Source organism: Ichthyophthirius multifiliis, assembly GCF_000220395.1.
Source record: "Ichthyophthirius multifiliis unplaced genomic scaffold scaff_1120509250845, whole genome shotgun sequence".
NCBI classification, from domain to species: Eukaryota; Ciliophora; class Oligohymenophorea; order Hymenostomatida; genus Ichthyophthirius; species Ichthyophthirius multifiliis.
Genome location: NW_004086444.1, coordinates 108,397 through 135,017, shown reverse-complemented (window position 1 = coordinate 135,017; position 26,621 = coordinate 108,397). Strand labels below are relative to the sequence as shown.

Genomic DNA, 26,621 nt, shown 5'->3' with positions numbered 1-26,621 from the left:
ATATCACAAACTAATTATTGTAAATTTTTTTAATTAAATTCTAATTTTAAATCATTTTTTGCTATTTTGAACCAATATTTTTATTGATTATTTAAATCCATTTCTTTAGGATTTAATTCCTTTTTTTATTTTTTTATTTTATATAAATATTTTTATTCTTTTACTTTTTATATTCTTTCTACAAAAAAATCAGGTAAATTATATAAATTTAAAAACATTGAATCATCATATTCTGATTCTAAAATAATTTTTAATTTATATTTTTTATATTTTTTTTACAAGAGTTTAGGTTTTAATTTTCTAATACGGCTTTATTTTAACCTTAAATGTATTCAAATATCCTATTATAGTATCCTGGTAAGATATTTTGAAAATCGTAATTTAATTATATTAATTGGCTTGTGGGATAGCATTTATATCCTTATTCGTTTTAATAATTTTAATTTATTAATTTGTTTACGGGATTTTATTTTTTTTCTTTTTGGACTTTTATTTCAAAATTCATTATATTTATTTTAAAAAATAAATTAAATTATTAACTATATGACTATATGATTTCTATAAAATAAATAATTACAAAAAATATAATAATAAAATAATAAAAACTTATAACTAAAAAAAATAGATATGGGGTTGAAATCTGTAATTTTTTTTAATTTTTAAAATTATTTTATAAAAATAAAAAAGTCTATAAAATAACTAAATATTTTATTATAAAATTAAGAATAAACTATATGTAATTTGAAAGTTTGATTATAAAAAAATATATAATTTTTTTTTTTTAAATTATATTTATTTATTTACAAAAGGAAATATAACATATATTAAATCAATTTGATTATATAAACAATTTTTTTTCATTTTTAGAAACAAAATACTAATGCTTTGATTTAATATCTGAAGTAAATATAAAAAAAAACGATATTTTTATTTAAAAAAAAAAACTTTGTATTAATCTAAAGTTTATTTAAGCCCTAAAAATAAAACAAGACATAAATTAATATGATACACAAAACTACATATATATATATTTAAGTAACATAAAATAATCATACATTTCAGATTTTACATATTTGATAAATTAAAATCATTCCAATAGTATATAACCTATAAAATTAATACATAAAGAAAATTAAGGACAAATAAAAAAGGAAAAATAAGAACTAGAATTAACTATGATTTTACAAAAAGAGGAATATTTGCAAATATTATAAAATTATTAATAAAAAAGAAAAATAATATATACAAACTTAACAAAATCAATATAATAGCTTTAGTAATTAAAATAAAACAGTCACATAATAAATAATTTAATTAGAGAAATTTAAATTCATTATTTTACAAAAGATTAAATAATTAATGAATTTGATGTAAACAATGAAAAAATATGGATTATTATTAATGGGAAATGTATTATATAAATAAAGACGGAAAAAGGAGTTATTCTTAATATAGCAAGTCTTAATGAATATGCCATTTTTGGGGAAGAAAAGTTTCTTTTTTAAGATGAAAATTACGAATATTCTGAATATTTTTTAAAGGTTTAGAGTGTTTATTTAGAAGTTTATTGTTTTGCGGGATGTTTTCTTTAAAAATACTTACCTTTTTGTATTTTAGAAGATTTAAAAAATTAATGCCTATAAAAAATTTCTTTGAGGAATTAAATATAGACTGAAAAGAAAATTTGGAAAAAATTAAATTAGTTTTAAGGATTAAAAAATTAAATTAACGAAGTTAATTTGATTTGTAAGTCATATTAAGAAAAAAAAAAAAAAAAGAATAATTTTAAAATAAAGAAAAGTTAATTTTGTTAAAAAAAGAAGAAATATAAAATTTTCAAGAAAAAAAAAAATATGAAAATTTATAAAAAAAAGTTGAAAATTATATTTTCTATAAAAAATATAAATTAAATATTTAAGAAAAAAAAAATTAAAATTTTTTAATTGATAATTAATAAAATATTTCTTTTACCCCTAATTTTTTTAGAAGAAAAGAAAATTTATTTTCTATAAATAAATATAAAAAAGATAACATTAATCTAAAATAAATTAATAGTAAAAGTAATATTTTTTAAGGATATGATTTTGGATAATCTTAAGAAGAAATAAACAAAATTAAACGCAGATAAAATTAAAAATTATAATTAAAAATTAGTATTTTAAATCAGTAAGATAAACCAAAATTAGTAGAATTAAATTAAAGAATAGCTACAGAAAGAAGAAAAGAAGATCTAAAAGTTAACATAATTAACAGAAATAATAATTTAAACTCATTTTTTAAAGATAGATAATATTCTAATTATGATTATAATTCAACTATTTAGCCCTAATAATAATTATAAGTTATTTTAAAAAAAAGAAGTACATCATTAAGTTAAAATGGATTAATTTTATCTATAAATAAAGGAATGAAAGATAATAATTTTTAAGAAAAAAATTCTAGAAAAAATTATAAAAAAATAACTGACTGTTTAAATTTATCGAAAAAAATTGATTTTTTGAAAATTTAGAATTTTAAAATAAAACAAAAAAATGGTACATTTACCCAAAAATAAGCTGAGTCTTTATAAAAAGAAAAAGTTATTTATAGAAATAGAAGTTCATCTTAATTAAGAAATAACTAAATTGAAAATAATATAAAATAATTAAATTAAAATATTTTTTAATAAAAAAATGTCCTTAATTAAAAATATGACTTTAATAAATATTTACTTTCAAAACAAAAAAACAATAAGGTATTAAAAAAAGGATATATTCATAATTTTAACATAAATATGCCATTAAATACTATAGAAAATTAATCAAGTTAATATAATAATAATATTAAAGGTTATAATAATTAAACTTGATAATTAAATATTTATAATAATATATTATATGTATTTTTAGTAAATTTAGTGTTTGTTAAAATAATATCATTAACTAAAATATTAATTATTATTATTTTTTTATATATAAATTATTTCTATCAACAATCTTCATTTAATCCAGGAGTTTTATTTTAGTAACTAAGTGCACAAGAAGTTGAATCAAACTAACAATATTAGTTAAATATAAACAAATATATTTAATATAAAAAATAACTTTGCAATTATCAAAATATGATTCACAATAAGATTAACAAATCGGCTAAGTTTAATTTTCTTTATATTTTTAAAAAATAAATAAATAAAATAATACTTATTATTACCATTATATATACAATTGGGAAAATTCCATTTACATAAAAATTCTTTATATGAATAAAAACAACTTTGATAATTTAATAGTATTATAGATCCATTGTAACTATAAATAGATAAAAATAAAATTTATTTTAATTAATATTTTTTTTAAAAAAAAAAAAATGCTAAAATTTATATTATTTACTTTGAACTTAGTTCTTTCACAAATTATTATTCGATGTTTTATATAAATATATCTTCAATTAATTAGTCTTTTGAAGAAACGGTATAATCTGGCCAAACTTCCTTTTAGAATTTTATTTATAAATATTAATATATAAAGTTTGATTATTTATATAATTATATATTAATAATACTCTTTATTTAGGTATGCAAATATATTAAAATAAATATTATTAGCAAAACTTTATTTCATTTATATAATTTAATGATTCAACACATTAACCACTTTCATATCCACTTAGTTAACAGCAATTAAAATATTTTATGAGAAAACAAATTATTAATATTATTTAAAACATAAATTAAAACAAAAAAATATAAATATAAATTAATAATAATATTTTTTAATTAAATATTTATTAAGATTTTATTTATAATAATAAATAAAAAATATTATCCATATTAATTTTCTCATATATTTATTAAATAAAATCATACTAAAAATAGTTTTTATTAATCAAAATTTAAAAATTGTAATATTTAATATTAAAATGATATATATATATTTTTTAATTAAGTATTTTTTCAAAGTTTTTTATTCATTTTCAATTTTCTTTAAATTTATTATAATCTTTTTTTTTTATAATATATTTTAAAAATATTTACTCTTTTACTAAAAAAAATATTATTATATAATATAATATATAATATATAATATAATATAATATAATATGTTAATATTAAATATTAATTCATATACAAATATATAATATATGAATATAAAAATAAATATGATATTTATTTGAAAAAAATTATAATTTATAGATTAAATAATATTTTTCAATTAAAAAAATAAAATTGAACAAATCTTTATAAATAAAAATAAAAATTAATATAAATATTATTCTTTTTTTATAAAAATGAATGTAAAATAAATAGAAGTATATTCTAATTAAAGGAAATATGTATATTTTATTATTTTTATATATTTTATATAATTTTATATTTTTTAAAAATCTTATTAAAAAATTATATATAAAAATATGTCTAGTCTTGATCTTCTCTAACAATGTTAAAACTAAATTGAAAAAAATCCTATTGTTTTTAAGTTAAAAAGAAAACCAAATCAAGAACCCATAGAATAATTAAGCAAAAAAAACCAAAAAATATTAAAATATATATATATATATATATATTTATAGTATTAGAAGAATACAAAAGTGAGAATTTATAAAAAAAGATAAAATTAAATGAATAAATTTCCGAATTATAAAAAATGGTCTAAAACCTTGAATTAGATTAAAAAAAGTAGAAAAAGAAGTGTAAAATTCATTATTTCCTTAAGAAATTGAGAAATAAAATAAACGATTTGTTCTAAAATTAATTGACAAAAATAATGATGAATTAATATAAAAAATAAATTAAAGAAATTTAGTAGTAATGGAAAATAACCGAAACGAATCAAGACAAAAACAATTAAACAAAAATAGAATGAAAGGGAATATTTTAAATATAGAAATTAATAATAATGAGGTAATTTTGGAATAAAGAAATAAGGAAAAAGATTAAAAAGTTGAATAATATGATTATTATTAAATAAAAGAAGAATTAAGCGATGACGAAGATTTCTAAGAAAATTAAAAAATTATGAAGATTAATTAAGAAGTAGTATATATGATTTAAAACAATTAAGGAGAATTGGTTTAAGGTTATTTTTATTCAGATTTCGATGAATAGGATAATAAAGACATTTAAAGTATTTTTTTTAATATTTTAATTTATTTTTTGTAATAAACTTTTTTTAAAAATAAAATAAAAAAAGGTGAAGATTCGAATAAAGAAAGTGCTGAATAAAATGATTATCCGGAAGAAGATTATAATTCAGAAAATGAAGATGAGTTTTTTGGTTAAGAAAATGATGATTATTTTGAAAAAGAAAGTGAGGAAGATTTCGAAGATAGTTTTACTAGAAAATATTATAAGGCACATTAAAATAGAGAGTATGAAAATTATAATGATGAAGATTATTACTAAGATAATGAATAAAGTGATTGAAGTTTTAATTTCTTTTTAATTAATTAAATTGTTTTAAAAGCAGAAGCTATTTATAGTTTTATTTTTATAGATTATTGAAAATAATGTGTATTTTTTTATTTTTAGTTTATTAATAAAAAAAAAAAATTATTAAAGATTTAAATTATTTTCTTTCAAAATTAAAAAAAATTTAAAAATTTAAAAGAAATTAAGAAAAAAAAAAAAAATAATAATAACAAAAAGTTGTATATTTATAAAAATAATAAAAATACATAAATTAATAATAAAAAAAAATTAAGTTTTTTTGTAAAATAATTTTTTTTTCAAAATTAATTTTATTTATAAAATCTTTATTAATAATAATAATAATATTTTATTTTCTTTCAATGATTTATGCCTTCATGATTTTCATCTTATTATTCTAGAATATTTTGTCCGTTTTAATAATTAATATTTCTTCTTAATACATTTAATAATTTTAATTAGTTTAATAATTTTAGTAAGGATTTCCTCCTTATTATTTATATGCATCATAATTTCCATATTAATTTGGTTAATAAGAATAACTTTAAACTGGTTATTATTATACTTATTGTATGACTTATGGTTAATTTTATTAACTAAATTATTAAATGGTTTATTATTATGTATATTAAGGTTATTATTAAATCTATTAATATTATTATTACTATTATTATTATTATTATTATTATTATTATTGTTATTATTATTATTGTTATTATTATTGTTATTATTATTATTATTATTATTAAACTTATAACTATTACTATTATATATTTTTTTAAGCTGCATCTTATCCAGCATTTATTTCAGCTAAATAATTATTCACTTTTATCATTAAATAAATAAATATATTAATTTTTTTATTTTTGCTATACTTTGATTAGGTGTTAAGAATTAATAAATATCTTTTTCAATACATACTTTTCTAAATTCTTATTTAATATTTAAACAAATTTTCCAACTTCAGAATCTGATCCATTATATAAAATACAGTTATAAAAAACTCTAATTAATATAAAAAATAAATCTTCAAGTTTTTTTTAAATTTTTTTTACAATTCTACATCTTCTATAAATTCTTTACAACTTTCATATACATTGCAATTTAATTTATTCTTAATAAAATAAAAACAAAACAAAAAATTAATAAAACAAAAAAATAAGTATAATTTATTTACTTTAATAGTTCCTAAATCCATTGGTCTTTTAACAATATCGTAATAATCATGTATTTAATATTTAACAACGTCAACAGGTTATTAAAATAAATAACATCCTTTTGCTTTTGAAATAATTTAAAGAATATTTTTAGCGATTTTTTCCCATGCATCTTTTTCTTTTCCTAGTATATCCTCATTAATCATTTCATCTGCATTTTCAATGATTTTAGTTATTTCTGGATATTTTATTTTAAACTCGTTATATTCAGATTTAGTTAATTCTGTTTATTATCCGTTTTCATTAGTATAAACTATAATATTTTTTTTTTTTTTTAAGAAAATAAATATCAAAAAGTTTTATAATATATATATTAATTATTTTATTTTTTTAATAAAAATAATAAAATATAAATTAATTTTATTTTTAAAATATACATATATTTATAAATAAATAAAAAAAATACCTAATTTATAAGACATTTTAGCTGCATCTTTTGGAGCTTTTCTTTTAAGAGATTTTTAATTATTATCAGATTTTTTTTTATCATCTTGAATATTACTATTACTATTATTACTTGCTAAATTAATATTTTAATTATTCTAAGAATTGTTTTCTTAAATTTTCTTTTCACTCAAAACAGCCAAATTATGTCCTGTATTACTACTTGTAGCAGTATTTATTTATTATTATAGTTATTATTACTATTATTGTTATTATTACTATTATTGTTATTATTATTATAATTATTATTATTACATTAATTATTATTATGGTTTTTCTTATTTAATTTTTAATTTATTTATATGGGCTTATAATAAATCCACAGTTTCCTTTTTATTGAATTTTTTGGCAAAGAAAATCGCGTTTTTCTTCTAAGCATCTTAATGGTTTACTTTGCACCCGTGTTCAATTAAAATATTACAAATTTCGTTATTACCTTCTCTAGCTGCATAAAATAAAGCAGTTTATTAGCAAACTTTATCCACATGATATGTATTTGCACCTTTAGCTAATAATTCTTTAACTATTTCTAATCTATTGTCTCTCGAAGCAAAAAATAAAGGTGTTTAGCCATTTATATCAATCTCATTAGCATCACAACCTAATTAATTTATAAATTTAAGGGAATTTAATTTCCCATCTCGGGCTAAGTAAAATATTATGGATTAGTTTATTTAATCTCTGAATGTTGGATTTGCACCTTTATTTAAATTCTAAATTTTTAATATATTTAGATTAATAAATACCTGATTCTACTAATAATTTTAACATATTAAAGCATTATTCGTCTGTTGGTAGGCAAGCGGCTAAATAAGTGCATATTTAACGAGTTTATGAGTCTATTTTATTTATTATATCGTAGTCTTTTTAATATTTTCCTATTTTTATTATTTGTTTTGTTAAGTTTTTATTTATTGAAATAAGCAAAAAAAACAAAATAATAAGATATCTTTATTATTATTTTTTTTTTTATTTTTTTTTTTAAATTTATTAAAGAGAAATTTTAAAAAGGGGGAAAAAAAAAATTGTATATATATATATATAAGTATATAAAAATTTTGTATTTTCTATTACTTATCACATCCTAAACCTTTTCAATATTATTATTTCTAATGGCAATTTTAAATTCGTTATAAATGTTTTACTATTCTTCTTAACTTAAAGTCCTTTATTATTCCTATGTATATTATTGGTTTGCTTTTTAGGATTCTAATTCATTCATATTTTAATCTTATTTATATTATTAATTATCATTTTAAGGTTGGCTTTAGTCTTAATGTTACATTTCGTTTTATTAATACATATTTTATTATTCTTCTTATCTGTATTGGTCTTGTTATTGATTGTTTTCTTCAACTTCGATTTAAAAATCTAAATTTTCTTTACTCATTTTTTTATTTTTTATATCTTGTGTATTTTTTTTTTAAAAAAAAATAATTATAATTTTATTGATATGTTTTAAAATTTTTATTTAATTTAAAAAGTAATATTTTTATACTCATATTATATATGTATTAATAACATATATAATGATAATATGGATTATAAAAAATAGAAAAAAAAAAAAAAATTTAAAATTATAAAATTAAAAAATTAAAAAAATATGAATTTAATAAAATTTTTGGAATTTATTTTATAATAAAAGAATAATATAAAAAAAAATTAATTATATTTTTTTATTAATTATTATTAAATTTTTTAATATATATAAAAGCTTTAATATATATTTTATTAAAATAATTTTTTTTAATTAAGAAAATATTTTAAATTTATAAAATATTATTTTTGAAATTATGCTGTTCTCTATAAACTGAAATAATAAATATAATTAAATTCTTTCTATTTATATAATTTCATTTAATTTTATTTGTTATTTATGAATATTTTTTATAATCTATTTTAAATAGTAATACAATATAAATATTATAATTTTAAAAAAGAATATTGTTCAAATTATAATATTTAATATTTATATACATTAAAATTTAAAATAAAAATTTTAATATTTAAATAATATAAAGCACACATAATCTAAATAGCATTTTTTAATCATTAAAAAAATAAAAATGAATTTTAAAAATAATAATAATACTAATAGGTAAGAGAAAGTTCGTTTTAATGGTAAAAAAACCCTTAATATAAGTTTTTTGTTAAAAATAAAAGTATTTGTAAGAATTAGACCTTTTATAGATGAAGATTATGAAGTTTCTACAGATGTCGAAGATTTACAAAATTGTATATAAACAGATAAAGTTAGAATAAAAAAAAGGGAATATTCAAAAAAATTATTATTAATAAAATATATTTTAAGCAATCAAAGAAAAAATTATTATTATTCAAATAAAATCAGGAGAACAGATTATTTTAATTTGATCACATATTCGACCCTTAATGTAATTAAGAAACTGTGCATAATTAAGTTGGTGAAAAATTAATAAATGAAGTTTTTGAAGGATATAATGGTGCCTTAATTTCATATGGACAAGTTAAAAATATATATATATTTTTTTTTTTGTTGCTTAATTTTATAGACTGGATCAGGAAAAACATATTCGATTTTTGGCACGAGAAAAATATTAGAATGTGATAAAAACAGTGAAATATTTTGTTAATAAAGTGGAATTGTATTCAGGAGTTTAAAAAGCGTTTTTGAAAATATAAACACGAAAATGAATTAGAGATAATTCATGGTCACTTTATCTTTTATGGAAATTTATATGGAAAATATTTACGATTTACTTGATTAAAATAAAAAAAGAGATTCTCTTTAAATTAGAGAGGATCCTAATTCAGGAATTTTCGTTAATGGGCTTATTTAATAAACTGCAAAGACATATGAAGAAGCTTTTAATTTAATAAGAGAAGCTGTTAAAGGTAGGATTACAGGGAAAACTATTATGGTATTTTTAAATTTAAAATAAATTGAATATTTAAATAATATATTAAAAATTATAGAATTCAACATCAAGTAGAAGTCATGATTTATTATAAATTTTTATAGAATAAAGATGGATTAGTTTTAATAAGAACTAAAACAAAAAATAAAAACATTATTAAAAAGGACTTCTTACAATAATAGACTTAGCAGGAAGTGAAAGATTAACTAAAACAACTTCTTAAGGAATAAGATTAGAAGAAGCAAAAATAATAAACAAATCAATATGTTCTTTAGGAAATTGTATAGCCGCATTAGCTAATTTAAATAAAAATAATTTAAAAAATAATAATTTTATTGGTTAAAATTAACATATCCCATTTAGAGATTCAAAATTAACAAGAATTTAAGTGAGAGTCTATGTGGAAATACCAAAACTAATTCCTAGCATGTGTAAATCCGTCTAATTTCATTATGAGGAAACTTTTTCAACTCTGCTTTTTGCAAGTAGGGCTATGCTAATTTCTGTAGATGCAATGAAAAATGAAGATGTATATTATAAAATTGTTAAAGATAATGGTAAAATTTCAAGTTTATCACCAGTTGATAAAATAAAAAGTGGGAAAAAATAAATAAATGAAAATGCTTAAAATAGTTTTAATACTTTTCTTAATTAAACGCCTAAAAGTAAATATTATATTTAAAAAAAAACAAATAATATATCTATATCTAATCAAATATATTTATATATATTTTAAAAATATATTTTTATATATTTTATATATTTATTTATATATATTTTATATATAGATGATGAAATCAAATAACTCAGAGAAGAAGTTGAATTTTTAAAATATTAAATATAAATTTAATAAAAATAATAAATTGAAAATGATTATTAAATTTCAAAAACACCAAGAAAGTATAGTTTTAATACAAATATAAATAGTAATACTGATACATCAGAGACTAATAATTAGTAAAAATGTTTTTTATAAGGTAAATATATAAAAAAAATCTTTAATATTTATAAATAAACATAAGAAATAATAATATTGATAATAGTTATAATAATAAAGAACTCTAGCTTATATAAAAATATAGCATTATTATATAAAATTTGTAATAAAAGCTTATGAAAAAAGTATTTTCTTATATTAATTAATATTTAATTTAATATTTTTTTATTTTAAAATAAGAATATAAAAATTAATAATTTTAAAATAGAATTAAATAAATATAAAATATAGTCAATAACAATTAAAACTTTTTATAAAATAATAATAAAAATGATTGATATATAAAAATTGAAGGGTTAAAAAAGACTTCAAATATACAAATAATAATTAATAATAAACGTTAAAAAATAAAAGAAAGTAATATTTAATAATTTCTTAATTAAATTACAATTATAATTTTTAAATAAAAATAATAATATTAAAAAATCCTTTAATTAAATAATAAAAAAAATATAATTATTTAAATTTAATTAAATATAAAAAAAAAGATTTTAATTTTAATATATAATAAATTTTAAATAAATATATTAAATTTTTAATTTTTAATATATAAAATTAAATAAATAATAATAATATAAAAATTACTAAAATAATTATTATTTATAAATTACAAAAATAAAAAAATGGAAAGTTAAGAATAAGAAAAAAAAACAATATAATAATAATAAAATAAAGACAATACATTATAATCAATATGTTCTACTATTAGTTGTGGAAAAGCAGCAAAAATGACATGTCCTACATGTACAAAATTAGGACTTCCAGTCTCTTATTTTTGCGATTAAGACTGTTTCAAAAGTTTTTGGCCTATTCATAAATTATATCATAAAAAATAAGAAGAAGTTGAATAAGCAAAATCTTAATTTTCATATAGTGTATAAATCATCAAAAAAATAAAAATAAAAAATATAATTAAAAAAAGGGACCATTAAGACCTGGTAAAGTATCCCCTAGACTATATGTTCCAGATCATATAAAAAAACCTGATTATGCATTGATAGGTATTCCAAAAGAAGAAATAAATTCTAAATTTAGAGATAAAGTTATAGAAGTAAAAAGTGCCGAAGATATTGATAAATTGCGACAAGTTTCTCATTTGGCTCGTTAAGCACTAGATTTGGGCCATAGCTTAGTCCGCCCAGGAATAACTACAGATGAAATAGATAAGGCTGTGCATAAATTTATAATAGAGAATGATGCATATCCATCTCCTTTAAATTATCATAAATTCCCCAAAAGTCTTTGCACGAGTGTCAACGAGGTTATTTGTCACGGAATTCCTGATGATAGACCTTTAGAAGAAGGAGATATAGTAAATTTAGATATTACAGTATATAAATATGGCTATCATTCAGATTTAAATGAAACATATCATGTAGGAAAAGTTAGTGAATCTTCAGCATTTTTAGTAAAGAATAAATAAATATATTTATTTATTTAATTTATATAGGTAGAACATTCTTATAGATGTTTAGAAGAAGCCATTAAAATTTGTAAACCGGGAACTATGTATAGGGATATAGGAAATGTTATTGGAAAGTATATTCATGAAAAAGGATTAGAAATTACTAGGTCTTACTGTGGACACGGTATTGGTAATCTTTTTCATATAATGCCTACTGTACCTCATTATCCGAAAAATAAAGCACCAGGTTTTATGAAAGTGGGGCATGTTTTTACTATTGAACCTATGATTAATTAAGGAACTTATAAAGATATTTTATGGCCAGATGATTGGACTGCTGTATATTTTTTTTCTTATTATTATTTATATATCTATAGGTAACTGCAGATGGATAAAGAAGTAGCTAGTTTGAACATACTTTGGTTATTACAGAAGGAGGATGTGATATTTTAACTAAAAGACTGCCGGAATCTCCACCTCTTGATTTTATTACGGGAAGTATTATGTGATTTTTTTATTATGTTTTTTCTACTATATTTTAAAAGTGTTAAAATATTTAGATTTCATTTATTTAAATTAAAAATAAACTTTCAAAAAATGTGTAGGTTGATTCTTAATATTTGCAAAACCAAAATCAAATAATATTTTTTAATTGAATAATATTAACTTCATATTATAAAAAATCAGTGTGAAAATTAATACTATCCACAATTTATAATTTATTTTAAATAAAATATCAGTTTTGCAAATATTTTGATGCTTACCTATATATATTTTGGTTATTTTTTTTAAGAATATAAATAAATTATTAAATATTATATTTATATATGGCTTTGATAGGTAAAAGATAGGAATTGTTTATTAAAAGTCTATATTTATTTTATTTATAAATTTAATTAGAGTTTTAATTTTTAAATTTATTTACATAAATTTAAATTTTAAACAATTAATTAATTTAAAAAAATTAAGAATAAAAATAATTAATTTTTTTTTATTGAAGTTTAAAATATTTATAACAAAGTTTTGATATTATTTTTTACATCTTAATATTAATAATACAAAACAATATATATAAAATAACTAATTTTTTTTTGAAATATATTATAATATAAAAAATCAAAAGAAAATAATAAAAGCAAAATCATAAATTTGATAATTTTATTAAATTATTGTGAATTAACTAAAAATAGAAAAAAAAAAAATTATTATTTTAAATAATAAAATTAAAAATATCTTTTTATTTTCTGATCTGATTTATTATTTTAACTTATATATTTAATTTAATTAAATAAAAAAATAAACAAATAATAGATTTCAAAATTAAAACAATTAAAGCAAATTAATTATAAATTAAATATTATAAAACTTTTAAAATGAAAGTTAGTATAAAAACTTTAAAAGGGAACGAATTTTTCGATTTGTAATTCGAAAATCAAACAACAGTAACAAAAAAACATGCTAATAATATAAATTAAATATATATAAAATAATAAAAATAAAAAACCAAAATTTAATTAAAAATAAATAAAGGTAGGATAATTAAAGATATGATAGCTTAATAAAAGCAAAAAGAAAGAGACACTTTAAAATTAGTCCATAAAGGAAAATAATTATTAGAAGAATCTAAAACATGTGGCGAACTCGGAATAAACGACAACGATTTTATCATATTAATGATATTTGTTAAAGTAAAAAAAAAAAAAACAAAAAAGCAAAAAGACTAAAAAAAAAAAAGAAACCTGAAGGATAATAACCTCAACAAGAATAAAATTAATAATAACCACAATAAGCTTAATAAAAACCAGAAGTACCTCCTTAAAAGCCTCCTTAATAACAATAACCTTAAACGTAGCCTCCTACATAGGCTTCGGATATGGTTATGGGAGCTGAATTAGAGGCAAAAATAGCTGATATTGAATCTATGGGATTTGAAAGATCTAAAGTTATTTAAGCTTTGAAAGCTGCCTATAATAATCCTGAAAGAGCTGTAGAGTATCTTTTAAGTGGGCATATTCCCTCTAGACCTGCTTTTGAATAACCCCCTTAATAACCTTAATAACCTTAATAAGGAGGAGTTTTAGGAGAAGAAGGGGTAGGTAATTTAGGAGGTTTAGAAGAACTTTAATAATTGGCACAAAATCCTTAATTTTAACAAATTGCAATGGCTATAAGATAAAATCCAGCACTTTTATAACCTATTATGTTATAATTAGCTTAATCTAATCCTTAATTAGCTACACTTTTGTAATAAAATCCTTAAGCTTTCTTATAATTACTAATGTAAGCAACAGGAGGAGAATAATGTATTTTTTTTGATAATGTTATTTTAATTTTTTTTTTTTTTGTAGAAGTATCAAGGAATGCAATTTAAGTTACACCAGAAGAAAAAGCAGATATTGATGAAATTGTTTCTTTAGGTTTTGATAAAAATGATGCTTTGGAAGCATATATTTCATGTGACAAAAACAAAGAATTGGCAATAAATTATTTATTTGATGCAAAAGATAGTGGAACTTTATTATGTATTTATTAAAAATATCGTTTTGTTTTTTAATTTTTATTTATTTATATTTTTAGCTAGTCATATTGAAAAAGAAGAATATGAATCGGCTTAATAATAATCATTATAAAATTAAAATTAAAATTAAAATTAGAGTACAAATTAAAATTAAAATTCTAATAATTAAAATTAAAATAACTAAAATAAAAAAGATGATGAAGATGATGATAATATTTTTAATTGATACATATTAAATATTTGGAATTATATATCAAGGATATCTTAAAAATAAATATATATAACAAAATATAAATCTGAAAAGTTATTATATTAAATGATAATACACAATATTAAATATTTTTATTTTTTTTAGAAAAAAAATAATATTTATGGAATAATTTTTTTTTTTTTTTTTTTTTTATTAAGCAATTTTATTTTATTTTTAATTAATTTTTTTTTTTAAAAAAAAGTTTATAAAAATAAAATAAAAATTAATTATTTTAAAATTATATTAGATATAAATAATTATAATCTTTATTATTAAAAAAAATATATATACTATATTTATATTTTTAATATTTTTTTAAATATAAATTATTTATTATTATTTATATAATTAATCATATTTTTTTAATTTTTGGCTTAAGTTTTATTTTTATTCAGTAATCTTATTTTAGTTTATATCTATGTAAACTTTTTTTTTTAATTCTTTATTATTTAATTTTTAGGAGATTACTGAAACTAACTATTAGAAGTATCAGTTTTATTAATATTACTAAATTATTTCTAATTAAATATTTGATTCTAAGAATTATCACTAAAAAGTCTCATACTCTAATCAGTATTAAGTAAAGTAAAATTAAATTGTTATTTAGAAACTTAGATGATTTTTTTTAGAGCATTTAGTGTATTTTTAGATTATTATTATTACTATTATTATTAATATTTTTATTAAAAATATATCTAATTATTACTTAAATTATTTTGAAAACTATTTTTATATTCAATTGAAATTTCATCTTATTCAGTATTTTTTTTAGAAAGTATATTCTTAAAAATTTTCGAATTTTCATCAATGAAATTACATTGAGCTTTTTTGACTTTTTGATTGATTTTTTACAAAATCATATTTAATTGATTTTAATTATAATTCGAGCTATTAGTTTTATTTAAGTCCGCTTTTTTCTAAATTAAAATATCATCTTCTTTATATTACAAATTTTATGATTAAGATTATAATTAGGTTTCTTTAATTTTTGAAGGTAAATAATCTTTCTTTTAGGCATAATTATAAAAGTCAATTGATTTTTTGTAATATTGCTGGCTTTTTATATCGCTAGAAGCTTATGTTAATTTAAATAAATTATTATTATAAGTATTTTTATTAATAATATCTAAAAGAAATGGCTAACTTTCTATTATTTTAATTGATTTTTTTCTATTATTTAATGAATTTGATTTATTATTATTTATGTTTAAAAATCTATTTTTTTTTTTATTTTTTTTTTTTTTGAATAAAATAAATATAATTTATAATAATTACTTTTTTTAATAAATAACTAAATCTAATTTTTTACTTAAGTCTTGAGTTTAATATGTATAGTCTTTAAAAGACATTGTTTTTTAATCTTATTATAATAATTTTTTCTTATAATTACTATCAAAAAAATTAACTAATTCTTCTCCATCAAAGTTTTTCATTTTGTAGAATTTTAATTTACATTCTTTATCAAATTCATCATTTTGTTAATTTTTCTTCCAACTATTTGCAGCTAAGGATATTCTTTTATTTGCTTCCATACTTTTTAAACTAAGTCCTATTAATTCACTTTTGTATGCTTCTTTTAATTTTTAATAATTTAAATCTCTTGATTAATATTCATCTTTCATTAATAGTATTTTATCTTTATTTTTATTTTTGGTAAGGGAATCTTTATTTTACTCTTTTTATATTTTTTCTATAAAATTGTTTATTTTTAATTATTATTTTTCACTGAAATTTAATTAAGAATCATATTTTTAATATATAACATCTAATACTTTTAATGCATAAATTAATTTTTTTTTGCAAGCTTATCTTTCGTCAGTTTTTATTTCCCATATTATAGGAAGAGGATGGTTTATATTTAAACTTGCTTTTAATATTCCTGTTTTAGAATCCCAGAATTTTATATAACTATCAATAGAAGAAGTTATTAGATGCTTTTCCTTTAAATTTATAATCTTAAGTTAGATTAAAAGATCTTTATGTGTTTTTTCGATTTCATAAATTATTAAATTAGAATTCTTTTCATCATTAGATTATTTTTTAAAATTTGAACTTAAAGGAATATCACTATTTATTTTAATATTTTCAATACTACTTTAATTTATGTTCTTTTTTTTATGATTTTTTTTTTTAAAAAAAATAAATAAATTACTTTTATAAAATTTTCATAATAAACTCTATTAGAATTATAATTAAGTCTTTTATTTGAATGCTCTAAGTATTAAATATTATTATATGAATTTATTATAGGTAAAATATTTAGAGCAATAATATGTTTATTGTTTAATCCAAGAAATAAATTTAGACAAGAAATAAACTTTTATTAATGAGTAATCTTATTGTCTTATTATATTTCTAAATCAAAAGTCATTTTTGTAGCGAAAAATTAGTTTTAGTTTTTTTATTATTTATTTTAATTAATTTTTCTGTCTTCTTATATATTAGTAAATTTTATACTTTATTTTTGTTTAAATGAATATCTTTGATTATTTATTTTTTATAAATTATCATTTTTTTATTAATTTTCATTTAGTTATTAATGCTTTTGTAAGTTTGAGTTTATTTATATATGTCTTAAACTATTTTCATTAGATAGTATGGTATTTCTTTTTGAATTAGTATTATTTTCAATAATACTTAACTATATTGCTTTTTATTTTTAAAATATACTGCCTTATGTTCTTATGCTTTAGTTTAAATTTAAATATTTCTTATTTATTGGAGATTTATTAACTAGTTCATAATTATTTATTAAACTTTTCATTTTCATAGGTGATGCTTCATTTTATTCATCATTTCTTACTTTGTCTATTTATTAGCTATATATTAATTCTTTTTTAGTTAATAATTGATCTATGCTTAATATTCCAATTAAATTTATATTAAATTTAAATTCTTTTTTAATAAAATTAATTATATATATATATCCATCATTCGCGGAAATAAATAACAAAGGGAAATAATTTGTTACTAAAATACATGTTGGTTCTATCTATTTTTAAGATAAAAAATATATTATTTTAATTTAAAAAATAAAAATACATTATTATCTAATTCTATGCATCCAATATATTTCATATATTCATAATCATAAACATAAATTTTTTCTTAATTAGATGCCATTAATATTATATTATGATATACTGATAATTCTATTAAAGATATTTCTTTATTAAAAAAACAGTTTTCTAATTATTTTTATACTTCAAAATTTTTATTTGTTAGTTTTTATATTTTTAATGTTGAATCCCAAGAACTTGAAACTATCATTTAATTTTAATAATCTATTTTTAAGCTAGTTATTTCATTATGATGAGAATTTAATTTGTATAATAATTCACCATTATGCATGCTATGTATATTTATATCACCATTATTATTAGCTATTTTATTTTTTTAAGAAACAAAAATAATGTATATATGTAAATTTTTATTAAAATATAAATAAAAAAACCTATAATAAATTTATTTCCTTTTTCAAATTATTTAAAAACTGATATGTTTTCGTCTTTTTCAATTAAGCCTACAAATATTTAATTTGTTTTCCCTGTTTCTAAATTTATAAATCTAATATATTAATTTTTAAAATAATAATAATAATAAATAAAATATATAATTAAATAGATAAATGTATACCGTATATCTTTTCTTGTAGCAATAATAATTTCATTTTATAAAATATCAATTTTAATAGGATAAAGGTCACTTTTTTTCGTATTTTTTTTAACAATTAGATTTTTTTCTGTAAAATCAATAACATTAATCCTCGTACCAATAAAACATAATTTTCCTTTTTAAAAAATATTAATAAGTTTAGTAATACTAGTCCTTTATCCACATTCTATACTCTAAATGCACTTTAGGGTCCTAATATCCCAAATTTTAATATTTCCTTAATCGTCTCCACTAATAATCATTGGAGTTTTTTCTACACAATCAATAGAAGTGACCATACTTATATGACCTACAAGTTCTCCTTTTTAAATAATATCGACATCTTTTGGTTCTAAAGAAAATATACTGATTACATTTGAATATGCAGAACAGACTAGAGTTTGAAAAGATTAGAAATATAGGAAAGAATGTATACCAGATTTTTAAAATTCTAATTTTTAAATGATTTTTTAAGACGAGAAATCCCAAAGAGTTAAAAGTTTATCTGCAGAAGCCACTGCGACTAATTTAATTTATTAAATTTCAACTAATTAAATAATATTATTTTATATCAAAGGACTACTAATTTTTTTCAAAATGGTGTCTCTATCCAAATCCCATACAAATAATTAATTCGAATCATCTGTAGTCACCCAATAATTTAAAAATTCTATAAACCAAATATTTTTTTGGTAATAATTTGAATGGTTCTGGATTTATACTTATTTTTCATATTTAAAATTATCGTTATAGTCCCAAAAACATAATTTAAAGTCCTTTAATGTTGCTCCTAATCTTTATTGTTTATTACTCCAAGCAAAATTAAAGATGATGTTTCGGTTTTAAGTTTAGATACTTTTTTAAGAACTTTCTTTTGTTTCACCTATACTTTATGGTTTTACGTTTTATTTAAATTTACAATTTATATCATATATACTTATTTAATCAGATAAACTATCTAGAGTTATTATACTGTTTATTTCTTCGGCATAAATTCCACTAATTCTTTATTAATAAAATAAATTATTAATATTTTTTACTTTTATATGTAATGATTTTTATGTGGAACGGAATCTGTTTGTATTTATTATTTTACTAATCGGTGTAAAGCTTCTTCACATTTTCCGTATATTTGAGGCATATTTATATCTACATAACGTATTTTTGTTGGATTTATATTGTATTTTTGTTGCTCGGGAAAATTAAAAGTTTATATTTTATATTAAGAATAGTTTTTATCTTATTATTGCTATGTAATTTTTTTTTTATTTTATTTTTTTTGACAAAAAAAAAAAATTTAAGTTTTTTATATACATTATTTTTTTTTATTATTTTTCTACATCACAAATATATGAAGTTATATCTTATAAATTTATCTTTTAGGTAAATTAAAGTTTTTCTGTAATACTTTTAAATAAATCAATAGAAGCCATTATTATATATAGTATTTCATCTTCTTTATATTTTTGTTTTGTAGAAAAGAATTTAACAAAATCTATTATGTCAATGCTTTTTGAAGAAAATTGATTTTCAAGTTCTTCAATTTTTTCTCTATCTAGCATTTAAAAAATAAAATCTTTGTTTAATTATTCGTATAAATTGATGTTATGTTCATTTCTGTAATTATAAACTTTATCAGATATTTCATCTATATTTATTTTTTATTTCATTTTAAATGGTCTAATTTTTATTATTTTCAAATTATTATTAATCTTATATTTATTTTTTTATTATTATTAGTTTTTAACTGTTTTTAATGTTTTTTTTTAAAAAAAATTAAATAAATAATTAAAAAATAAACAAATTTATAAAATTTACTTAATTTTTTTATTTATATAATTTAAAGCTTATAAATAAAATAATAAATTATTGTAAATATTTTATAATAATTAATTTACTTATAAAATAATTATTAAATACTAATTTCATATATTGAAAATTAAGTGAAATGTAATTAATTGATTTTGCTAAAAAGAATGATTATTAAAAAAAAATAAAGAACTTTTATTTATTATTAACTTAAGAGATAATAAAATCTATAGAAATAATAACTTTTTAAAAATTCATTTTAATTATAAATTTAAATTAAAATAAAAAACATTTAAATATTAAAAATTTAATAATTAATAATAAATACGTTTAATTTTAAAAATTAATAAATGATAAGTTATTAAAAATTTTTAATAAAACTACATGCAACATAATAATAATTTATTTAAATTTTTTTAAAAAATTAAATTGTTTGTTTGTTATATAATTCTTTACAAATTTGTAAAATTGTAATTTAAAAAAATAATTTAAATTTTTTATTAGTTAAAAATATATGTAATAATAAATTCAATAAAGAAAACAATATAGTGTTCCTCCTTAAATTAGCATGAATTCCGAAACATTGAATAGTGGATAATAAAACAAAAATCAATAATAAGTAGGAAATTTTATTATTGGTAATTTAAATTTTTCTTTAATAAGAAATAAAAAATTAATAATTATTAAAAAAATAAAAGGGAAAACAATTGGAAAAGGAACTTTTGGTAAAGTTAAATTAGGAATACATAAAATTACTAATGAAAAAGTTATTTTAAATATATATAAGTTTTGAGAATAATAAATTAATAATAAGGTAGCAGTTAAAATATTAGATAAAAATAAAATAATTGATAATACAGATAAAAAACGTTTACAGAGAGAAATATAAATTTTAAGAAAAATCAGACATCCAAATATAATTTAACTTTATGAAGTCTATTGATTATTTTAAAAATATGAAAAACATATAATTAATAATATTTTTTTAAAAAATAAAAAGATAATAGAATCATAAAAACAAATGTTTTTATTTATGGAATATGCTCCAAATGGTGAATTATTTGATTTTATAGTTAAAAACATAAAGTATTTATTTATTTATTTATTAAACAAAAAGAAATTTAATAAAAAAAAAAGATTACAAGAAAAAAAGCCAGCAAATTACTCCAATAAATAATAAACGGAATAGAATATATAGCTAAAATAGGAGTAGTACATAGAGATTTGAAACCTGAAAATCTCCTATTGGACCAAAATTATAATATAAAGATAATAGATTTTGGCTTAAGTAATTTATATAAAGAAAACGAAAAGTTGAAAACAGCTTGTGGATCTCCATGTTATGCAGCGCCTGAAATGGTAGCTGGATAAGCTTATGATGGGCTATAAACAGATATTTGGAGTTGTGGAATTATTTTATTTACAATGTTGTGTGGATATTTACCTTTTGAAGATTCTAATACTTGTTAATTATATAAAAAAATTATGTATTCGGAATTGTAATTACCGTCTTTTTTATCTTCTAATGCTAAAAGCATATTAAATCATATTTTAACTAAAGGTATATTTTTATTTTATTTTTAAGTTTTTTTTTTAAGATCCAGAATAAAGAATCACTATATAATAAATAAGATAACATTAGTTTTGTGAAGAAAAAGTGCCTATTTTTCAGGGATTTATTATTGGGATAGATGAAATTCCAGTAGATAATAGTATTTTGAAATCGATAGAATAATATGGGATTAATTCAGAAAACGCATAGGATATGATTAAAAAAAATAAGCATAATAATGTCACTTCTACTTATTATTTATAATTTTAAAAATTTTAAAGAGAAGGAAATAAATGCCTTAGTAATTTTAATAAAAAAATTCCATTACAAAAATGTAGGATTCCTATTTAGAAATCTAGTTGATATTATTTTTTAGTTATATTTTATTTATTTTACAAAAGTTTATGAATAAAAGGATTATCACGACAATGAGTAAAATAAAATTTTAAATTTTGATAAAGAAATGATAAATATTAAAAATAATGCTGATATCAAAAAACATAATTCAATTAAAAAAAAAAATTATCAATAACATAAAGAAAATAATTAAAGTTATAATTTTAATATAAAATATTTTTAATTTATAAAAAATATTATTATATTAAAAGAAAATAAATATTTACATAATAACTAAAAAAAATTAAACTTTTCTTTAGAATAACATATAAATAGTAATTATTAATATATTTATAATATATATATATATATATATATATATATATATATATATATATATATATATATATTTATATTTTATTTATATTTTTTATGATTTAAAATTAATTTTTATACTAGAAATCTAAATGTATGATAGAAATAATAATTCCATTGATGATTATTAATTATTTAATAATTAAAATTAATAAAATAATTTATAGTAATCTATTTTTTTGATTAATAATTATTTTATTTATATATATTATTAAAAAAAGTGTAAATATTTTAAATAAAGATTAATTGATTACCAAAAAAAATAAAATTCGAATTAATAAAATTATTTGTCCATTAATAAATTAAGTTAATAATTATTAATTATACTTTTCTTTTTTGGTTTAAAATAAAAATAATATATCGATTGAAAGTAAGTAAAATAAACATGCAAATTTTTATTTCTATTTAAAAAAAAACATATATTTTAATTAAAAGACAATAAAAAATTTAGAATTAATTCACATTCAGTACATGTCAACGAAATATAATAAAAATAAAATACTAAATCTACAAATAATAGTGAAATCAATATATCTTAAAACCAGAGAAAAAATATTGGAAAAAAATTTTAAATAGATTTATTAAAAGTAATATATATAAACAAATAATAAAATATATATATAAAATTTTTTTAATTAGTTCTAAAATAATTAAATTAATAAAAACAAAATAGAATAATAATAATTAAATATTAATTATAATAAAAATAAAGAAAATTATGATTAAAAATCTAATATTATGTAAAAAAATAACAAAATTATATATAATATTAAAAATAAAATAAATATTAAAAAAAAAAATATAAATATAATTAATTAAAATAATAATAATAGAAAAAGATTTTCTAGATATAAATTAAGAAAAGTTAAGCAAGATATAAATTTAATTGATAATAATTAATTTAATTAATAATATTGAATTTGTATTAAATTAAAAAAATATAAAAAAATAATATTTTAAAATAAATATTAATATTTTTTTCAATAATTTTACTTAATATATAATGATTTGCTTTTTATAATAATTTTTGTTAATAAAAAAATATATAATTATTAATATTTTTTTTATTTATTTTATATTATAAAAAATAATTTTTTCAAATAGATTAATTTTATAAATACCCTAATAAAATATATATACTTTCATTTCAAGAAATACTGAGAATAGCTTTTTATTATTCGAGTGACTAGTTTAGTTTTTCTCTTAGTATTTCTTTATTATCATATTAAGGTAAATCTAATGAAAATGAGCATATATGAGAAACAGGTAAATTATTTGTATTATCATCTTAACAAATATAAATTTTAGTATTTTGACATATTGAAAATGCACCTATATTTATATATATATAATATTATATAATTTTTTTTATTTATGAAATTACCAGTAACAAAATATAAAAATAGTTTTCTTTTATCTTATTCAAATTCTTCTAATATTTCAAAAAGCCATCTAATAATAGAATTATCTTCATTATATTTATAATAACTCACAATATTTTAAATTTATTAAACTAATTATTATAAATAAAAAAAATAATAATTAAAATATATATTATTTTTTATATATATATTTAAATATATATATATATATATATATAAAAATATATATATATATATATAATATTTTTTATATGTATATACATATTTTTTTTATATATTTATACCTTCTAAAATTTAATTTCCATTTAATATCAATCCGAATTCTTCTTCATTCAGGTTTTCAGATTTAATATATTATAAAGGAATAACATCATAAAATCCTTATACAAAGCATTGTGTTTATATTATTGTTTCTTCAACCATTTTATACTTAGTATATAATTAAACAAAATCTTTTTTATAATCTTCATTAACTCTAACTTCTTTTCCATTCTCAATTAAATCATGAGTAATGATTTTCCGTTTTTTTCTATTTTATCTACAGAAAAAGTAATGCCTAAATCGTCTATAGGATTATTTAAAATCCAGAATAAATAATTTGCCTCTTCCGGATGTACATCTTCATAGTCAGATAAATCTAGTGGCTTTTCAAGGATTTGTTTGATTAAAATTTTTGAAAGAGAAATTGAAGATGGAACCTTATCAACTAGAAGTTTTGCGAATAAGGCTCCTATATAATAAAAAAGAGTCTAATAACCTAATTTTTAATTTGATTCAGGATTAATATAAATCGAAATTCCATTAGAACTTTTTTTAAATAATCCTTTTTATGGATCTGTTATTTCTTTGAGAATTTTTTAAATAAAAAGTTATGTATTTTGGAGTTTGTTTTCTTAGAAAATAATTAGTTTTTAAATCGAGATTTATTTTGGATTTATTTCTATTATTTCTTGTAAAAATATTAACCATAACTCTTAATTATTTGTATTGAATTTCAATACTAAATCATTATATTAATTTTATTAATCTTCTTTTGTTTATCTTTTTATATGTTTTCTATTTTTTTTTTATTTTTTTTCAAATTTAAAATTAATTTTATTTTTTGTTTGTTTTTTACATTATTTAATTAAATTTATTTTAAGCATATACTTAATACGATTAATTAATATTTAATTATAGAATATTTAATAAATCCAACCAGCTTTTTTTAGAATTAGATTCATTTTAATCTAAGAAAATTTAAATAAGACTTCTAGTATTTTAAATAAGAATATCAAAAATAGTATTTAATTCAATTTTTAGTTTTTATCCTTTTATATTTAATAAATTATAAGTTAATTTATGAACTGTAATATTATTATTTTCCAATTCTATTTATTCGTGTGAAAACTAAGTTTTTAATTGATTATTTTGATAATTTTCTTCTTCATTATTTTCAGTTTCGGGTATATTAAGTTTTTGGTTGTAGTCTTCTTCATGTAAGAATTTATATAAACGCAAAATGGATTTCATACTGTATTTAAAAAGACTATAATTAGTCATATTAGGAGAAAAAGTAAACTATAATGTATTTATGATTAATTTTATTAAGTCATACATAAAAGAAATAACACTTTAATCTTCCTATATTAAAACTTAACGGACATTTTAGATTAATTTTTAGTGTATCTATTTTTCATTTTTATTTAATTTTTACTTGTTTTTTTTATTTTTTATTTTACTTTTTGCTTTTATTCTTCAAACCAATTAAATGCTTCTTCTTCTCCCTATTCTTATTAAATTAAGATATATTGTTAGTGTAAAGATTTCGTTTCTTCATTTAAAGAAATTTCATATAATTATTAAATGTCTTTTATTGTTTTATTAAAGTTCATCATTTATATTTCTAAAAAGTTCGAGAAATTCAAAAAAAAAGTATTGAAGTTTTCTTATACCTATTCATTATTACTTAAATCTTCTAAATTATCTATTTACATATATATTTTATATAATTAAAAATATTTATTTTTATTAATACATTAATTTCTATAAAATGCTTTTTTCAAAAATATTGAAGCTTGCATTTTTTTAAGTTCTAAATTAAGTTTTTTAACTAAAATTCTTAAATTAATTTTCGAAAAATCTAGGAATATATTGAAATTTTTACATTTTTCTTAAAATATTGAATAAATCCTGGAATGCTTTTTTTAAAAAAATTAAAATAAAATAAAATATAAATATGTATAAATAGAAAATATGGATATAATATAGTTATATATATATATTTATATACATATATATATATATATATATATTTATTTTATTACATATAATCTTTTATTATTATCAAAATAAAAATTAACTTCAGAAATAATAAATTCATTAAAATCATCATAAACCAT

At 16.5% G+C, this 26,621-nt stretch overlaps 8 protein-coding genes across 8 annotated transcripts, besides 38 other annotated features; 4 read left to right on the top strand and 4 right to left on the bottom strand. All coding sequences in view use genetic code 6, as the record gives it.

Moving 5' to 3' along the window:
* Positions 1 to 559: 559 nt before the first annotated feature.
* Positions 560 to 601: a microsatellite.
* A 1,209-nt stretch (positions 602 to 1,810) lies between these two features.
* Positions 1,811 to 1,873: a microsatellite.
* Positions 1,874 to 2,128: 255 nt separating this feature from the next.
* Positions 2,129 to 2,153: a microsatellite.
* A 1,882-nt stretch (positions 2,154 to 4,035) lies between these two features.
* Positions 4,036 to 4,075: a microsatellite.
* Positions 4,037 to 4,079: a microsatellite.
* Positions 4,042 to 4,128: a microsatellite.
* Positions 4,046 to 4,134: a microsatellite.
* Positions 4,135 to 4,312: 178 nt separating this feature from the next.
* Positions 4,313 to 4,356: a microsatellite.
* Positions 4,313 to 4,358: a microsatellite.
* A 1,312-nt stretch (positions 4,359 to 5,670) lies between these two features.
* Positions 5,671 to 5,728: a microsatellite.
* Positions 5,729 to 6,038: 310 nt separating this feature from the next.
* Positions 6,039 to 6,152: a microsatellite.
* A 169-nt stretch (positions 6,153 to 6,321) lies between these two features.
* IMG5_100340 (hypothetical protein) lies at positions 6,322 to 8,455 on the bottom strand (the record flags this gene model as incomplete). The annotated part of the gene is made up of 6 exons (XM_004035323.1): positions 6,322 to 6,409; positions 6,460 to 6,518; positions 6,582 to 6,874; positions 7,229 to 7,765; positions 7,812 to 7,943; positions 8,140 to 8,455. Coding segments are annotated over 6 exons (1,425 nt in total), but the record flags the coding sequence as incomplete, so codon positions are not given.
* Positions 7,245 to 7,335: a microsatellite.
* Positions 7,249 to 7,335: a microsatellite.
* Positions 8,023 to 8,049: a microsatellite.
* A 174-nt stretch (positions 8,456 to 8,629) lies between the features above and the next one.
* Positions 8,630 to 8,686: a microsatellite.
* A 445-nt stretch (positions 8,687 to 9,131) lies between these two features.
* IMG5_100330 (kinesin motor domain protein) lies at positions 9,132 to 11,079 on the top strand (the record flags this gene model as incomplete). Its single annotated transcript, XM_004035322.1, has 4 exons — positions 9,132 to 9,317; positions 9,419 to 9,550; positions 9,597 to 9,965; positions 10,021 to 11,079. The coding sequence occupies 4 exons, from the start codon at positions 9,132 to 9,134 to the stop codon at positions 11,077 to 11,079; spliced, it is 1,746 nt and encodes a 581-aa protein (XP_004035370.1).
* Positions 10,260 to 10,295: a microsatellite.
* Positions 10,676 to 10,745: a microsatellite.
* Positions 10,685 to 10,748: a microsatellite.
* A 68-nt stretch (positions 11,080 to 11,147) lies between the features above and the next one.
* Positions 11,148 to 11,187: a microsatellite.
* A 261-nt stretch (positions 11,188 to 11,448) lies between these two features.
* Positions 11,449 to 11,516: a microsatellite.
* Positions 11,503 to 11,578: a microsatellite.
* IMG5_100320 (methionine aminopeptidase 1, putative) lies at positions 11,574 to 12,942 on the top strand. Its single transcript, XM_004035321.1, has 4 exons — positions 11,574 to 11,834; positions 11,882 to 12,367; positions 12,410 to 12,703; positions 12,742 to 12,942. The coding sequence occupies exons 1-4, from the start codon at positions 11,583 to 11,585 to the stop codon at positions 12,871 to 12,873; spliced, it is 1,164 nt and encodes a 387-aa protein (XP_004035369.1). The 5' UTR covers positions 11,574 to 11,582; the 3' UTR covers positions 12,874 to 12,942.
* A 788-nt stretch (positions 12,943 to 13,730) lies between these two features.
* IMG5_100310 (uv excision repair protein, putative) lies at positions 13,731 to 15,108 on the top strand (the record flags this gene model as incomplete). The annotated part of the gene is made up of 4 exons (XM_004035320.1): positions 13,731 to 13,806; positions 13,895 to 14,052; positions 14,100 to 14,886; positions 14,942 to 15,108. Coding segments are annotated over 4 exons (1,188 nt in total), but the record flags the coding sequence as incomplete, so codon positions are not given.
* Positions 14,054 to 14,100: a microsatellite.
* Positions 14,406 to 14,432: a microsatellite.
* Positions 14,992 to 15,060: a microsatellite.
* A 675-nt stretch (positions 15,109 to 15,783) lies between the features above and the next one.
* Positions 15,784 to 15,819: a microsatellite.
* Positions 15,820 to 16,348: 529 nt separating this feature from the next.
* Positions 16,349 to 16,373: a microsatellite.
* Positions 16,374 to 17,625: 1,252 nt separating this feature from the next.
* Positions 17,626 to 17,673: a microsatellite.
* A 389-nt stretch (positions 17,674 to 18,062) lies between these two features.
* On the bottom strand, positions 18,063 to 20,456 carry IMG5_100300 (hypothetical protein; the record flags this gene model as incomplete). Its single annotated transcript, XM_004035319.1, has 5 exons — positions 18,063 to 18,124; positions 18,956 to 19,309; positions 19,760 to 19,791; positions 19,827 to 20,035; positions 20,127 to 20,456. The coding sequence occupies 5 exons, from the start codon at positions 20,454 to 20,456 to the stop codon at positions 18,063 to 18,065; spliced, it is 987 nt and encodes a 328-aa protein (XP_004035367.1).
* Positions 18,716 to 18,761: a microsatellite.
* Positions 18,718 to 18,760: a microsatellite.
* A 96-nt stretch (positions 20,457 to 20,552) lies between the features above and the next one.
* Positions 20,553 to 20,585: a microsatellite.
* A 524-nt stretch (positions 20,586 to 21,109) lies between these two features.
* On the top strand, positions 21,110 to 22,510 carry IMG5_100290 (protein kinase domain protein; the record flags this gene model as incomplete). The annotated part of the gene is made up of 6 exons (XM_004035318.1): positions 21,110 to 21,233; positions 21,294 to 21,361; positions 21,410 to 21,529; positions 21,596 to 21,667; positions 21,733 to 22,156; positions 22,194 to 22,510. 6 exons carry the CDS (start codon positions 21,110 to 21,112, stop codon positions 22,508 to 22,510), a joined length of 1,125 nt encoding a protein of 374 aa, XP_004035366.1.
* A 318-nt stretch (positions 22,511 to 22,828) lies between these two features.
* Positions 22,829 to 22,899: a microsatellite.
* Positions 22,900 to 23,611: 712 nt separating this feature from the next.
* Positions 23,612 to 23,652: a microsatellite.
* Positions 23,618 to 23,667: a microsatellite.
* Positions 23,631 to 23,690: a microsatellite.
* Positions 23,691 to 24,005: 315 nt separating this feature from the next.
* On the bottom strand, positions 24,006 to 25,100 carry IMG5_100280 (ubiquitin- hect domain protein, putative; the record flags this gene model as incomplete). Its single annotated transcript, XM_004035317.1, has 3 exons — positions 24,525 to 25,100; positions 24,243 to 24,371; positions 24,006 to 24,190 (listed from the first exon to the last, which is right to left on the bottom strand). Exons 1-3 carry the CDS (start codon positions 24,661 to 24,663, stop codon positions 24,006 to 24,008), a joined length of 453 nt encoding a protein of 150 aa, XP_004035365.1. The 5' UTR covers positions 24,664 to 25,100.
* Positions 24,406 to 24,523: a microsatellite.
* Positions 24,421 to 24,484: a microsatellite.
* Positions 24,469 to 24,510: a microsatellite.
* Positions 25,101 to 25,317: 217 nt separating the features above from the next.
* On the bottom strand, positions 25,318 to 26,621 carry IMG5_100270 (ubiquitin- hect domain protein, putative; the record flags this gene model as incomplete). The annotated part of the gene is made up of 3 exons (XM_004035316.1): positions 25,318 to 25,908; positions 25,962 to 26,006; positions 26,583 to 26,621. The coding sequence occupies 3 exons, from the start codon at positions 26,619 to 26,621 to the stop codon at positions 25,318 to 25,320; spliced, it is 675 nt and encodes a 224-aa protein (XP_004035364.1).
* Positions 26,480 to 26,534: a microsatellite.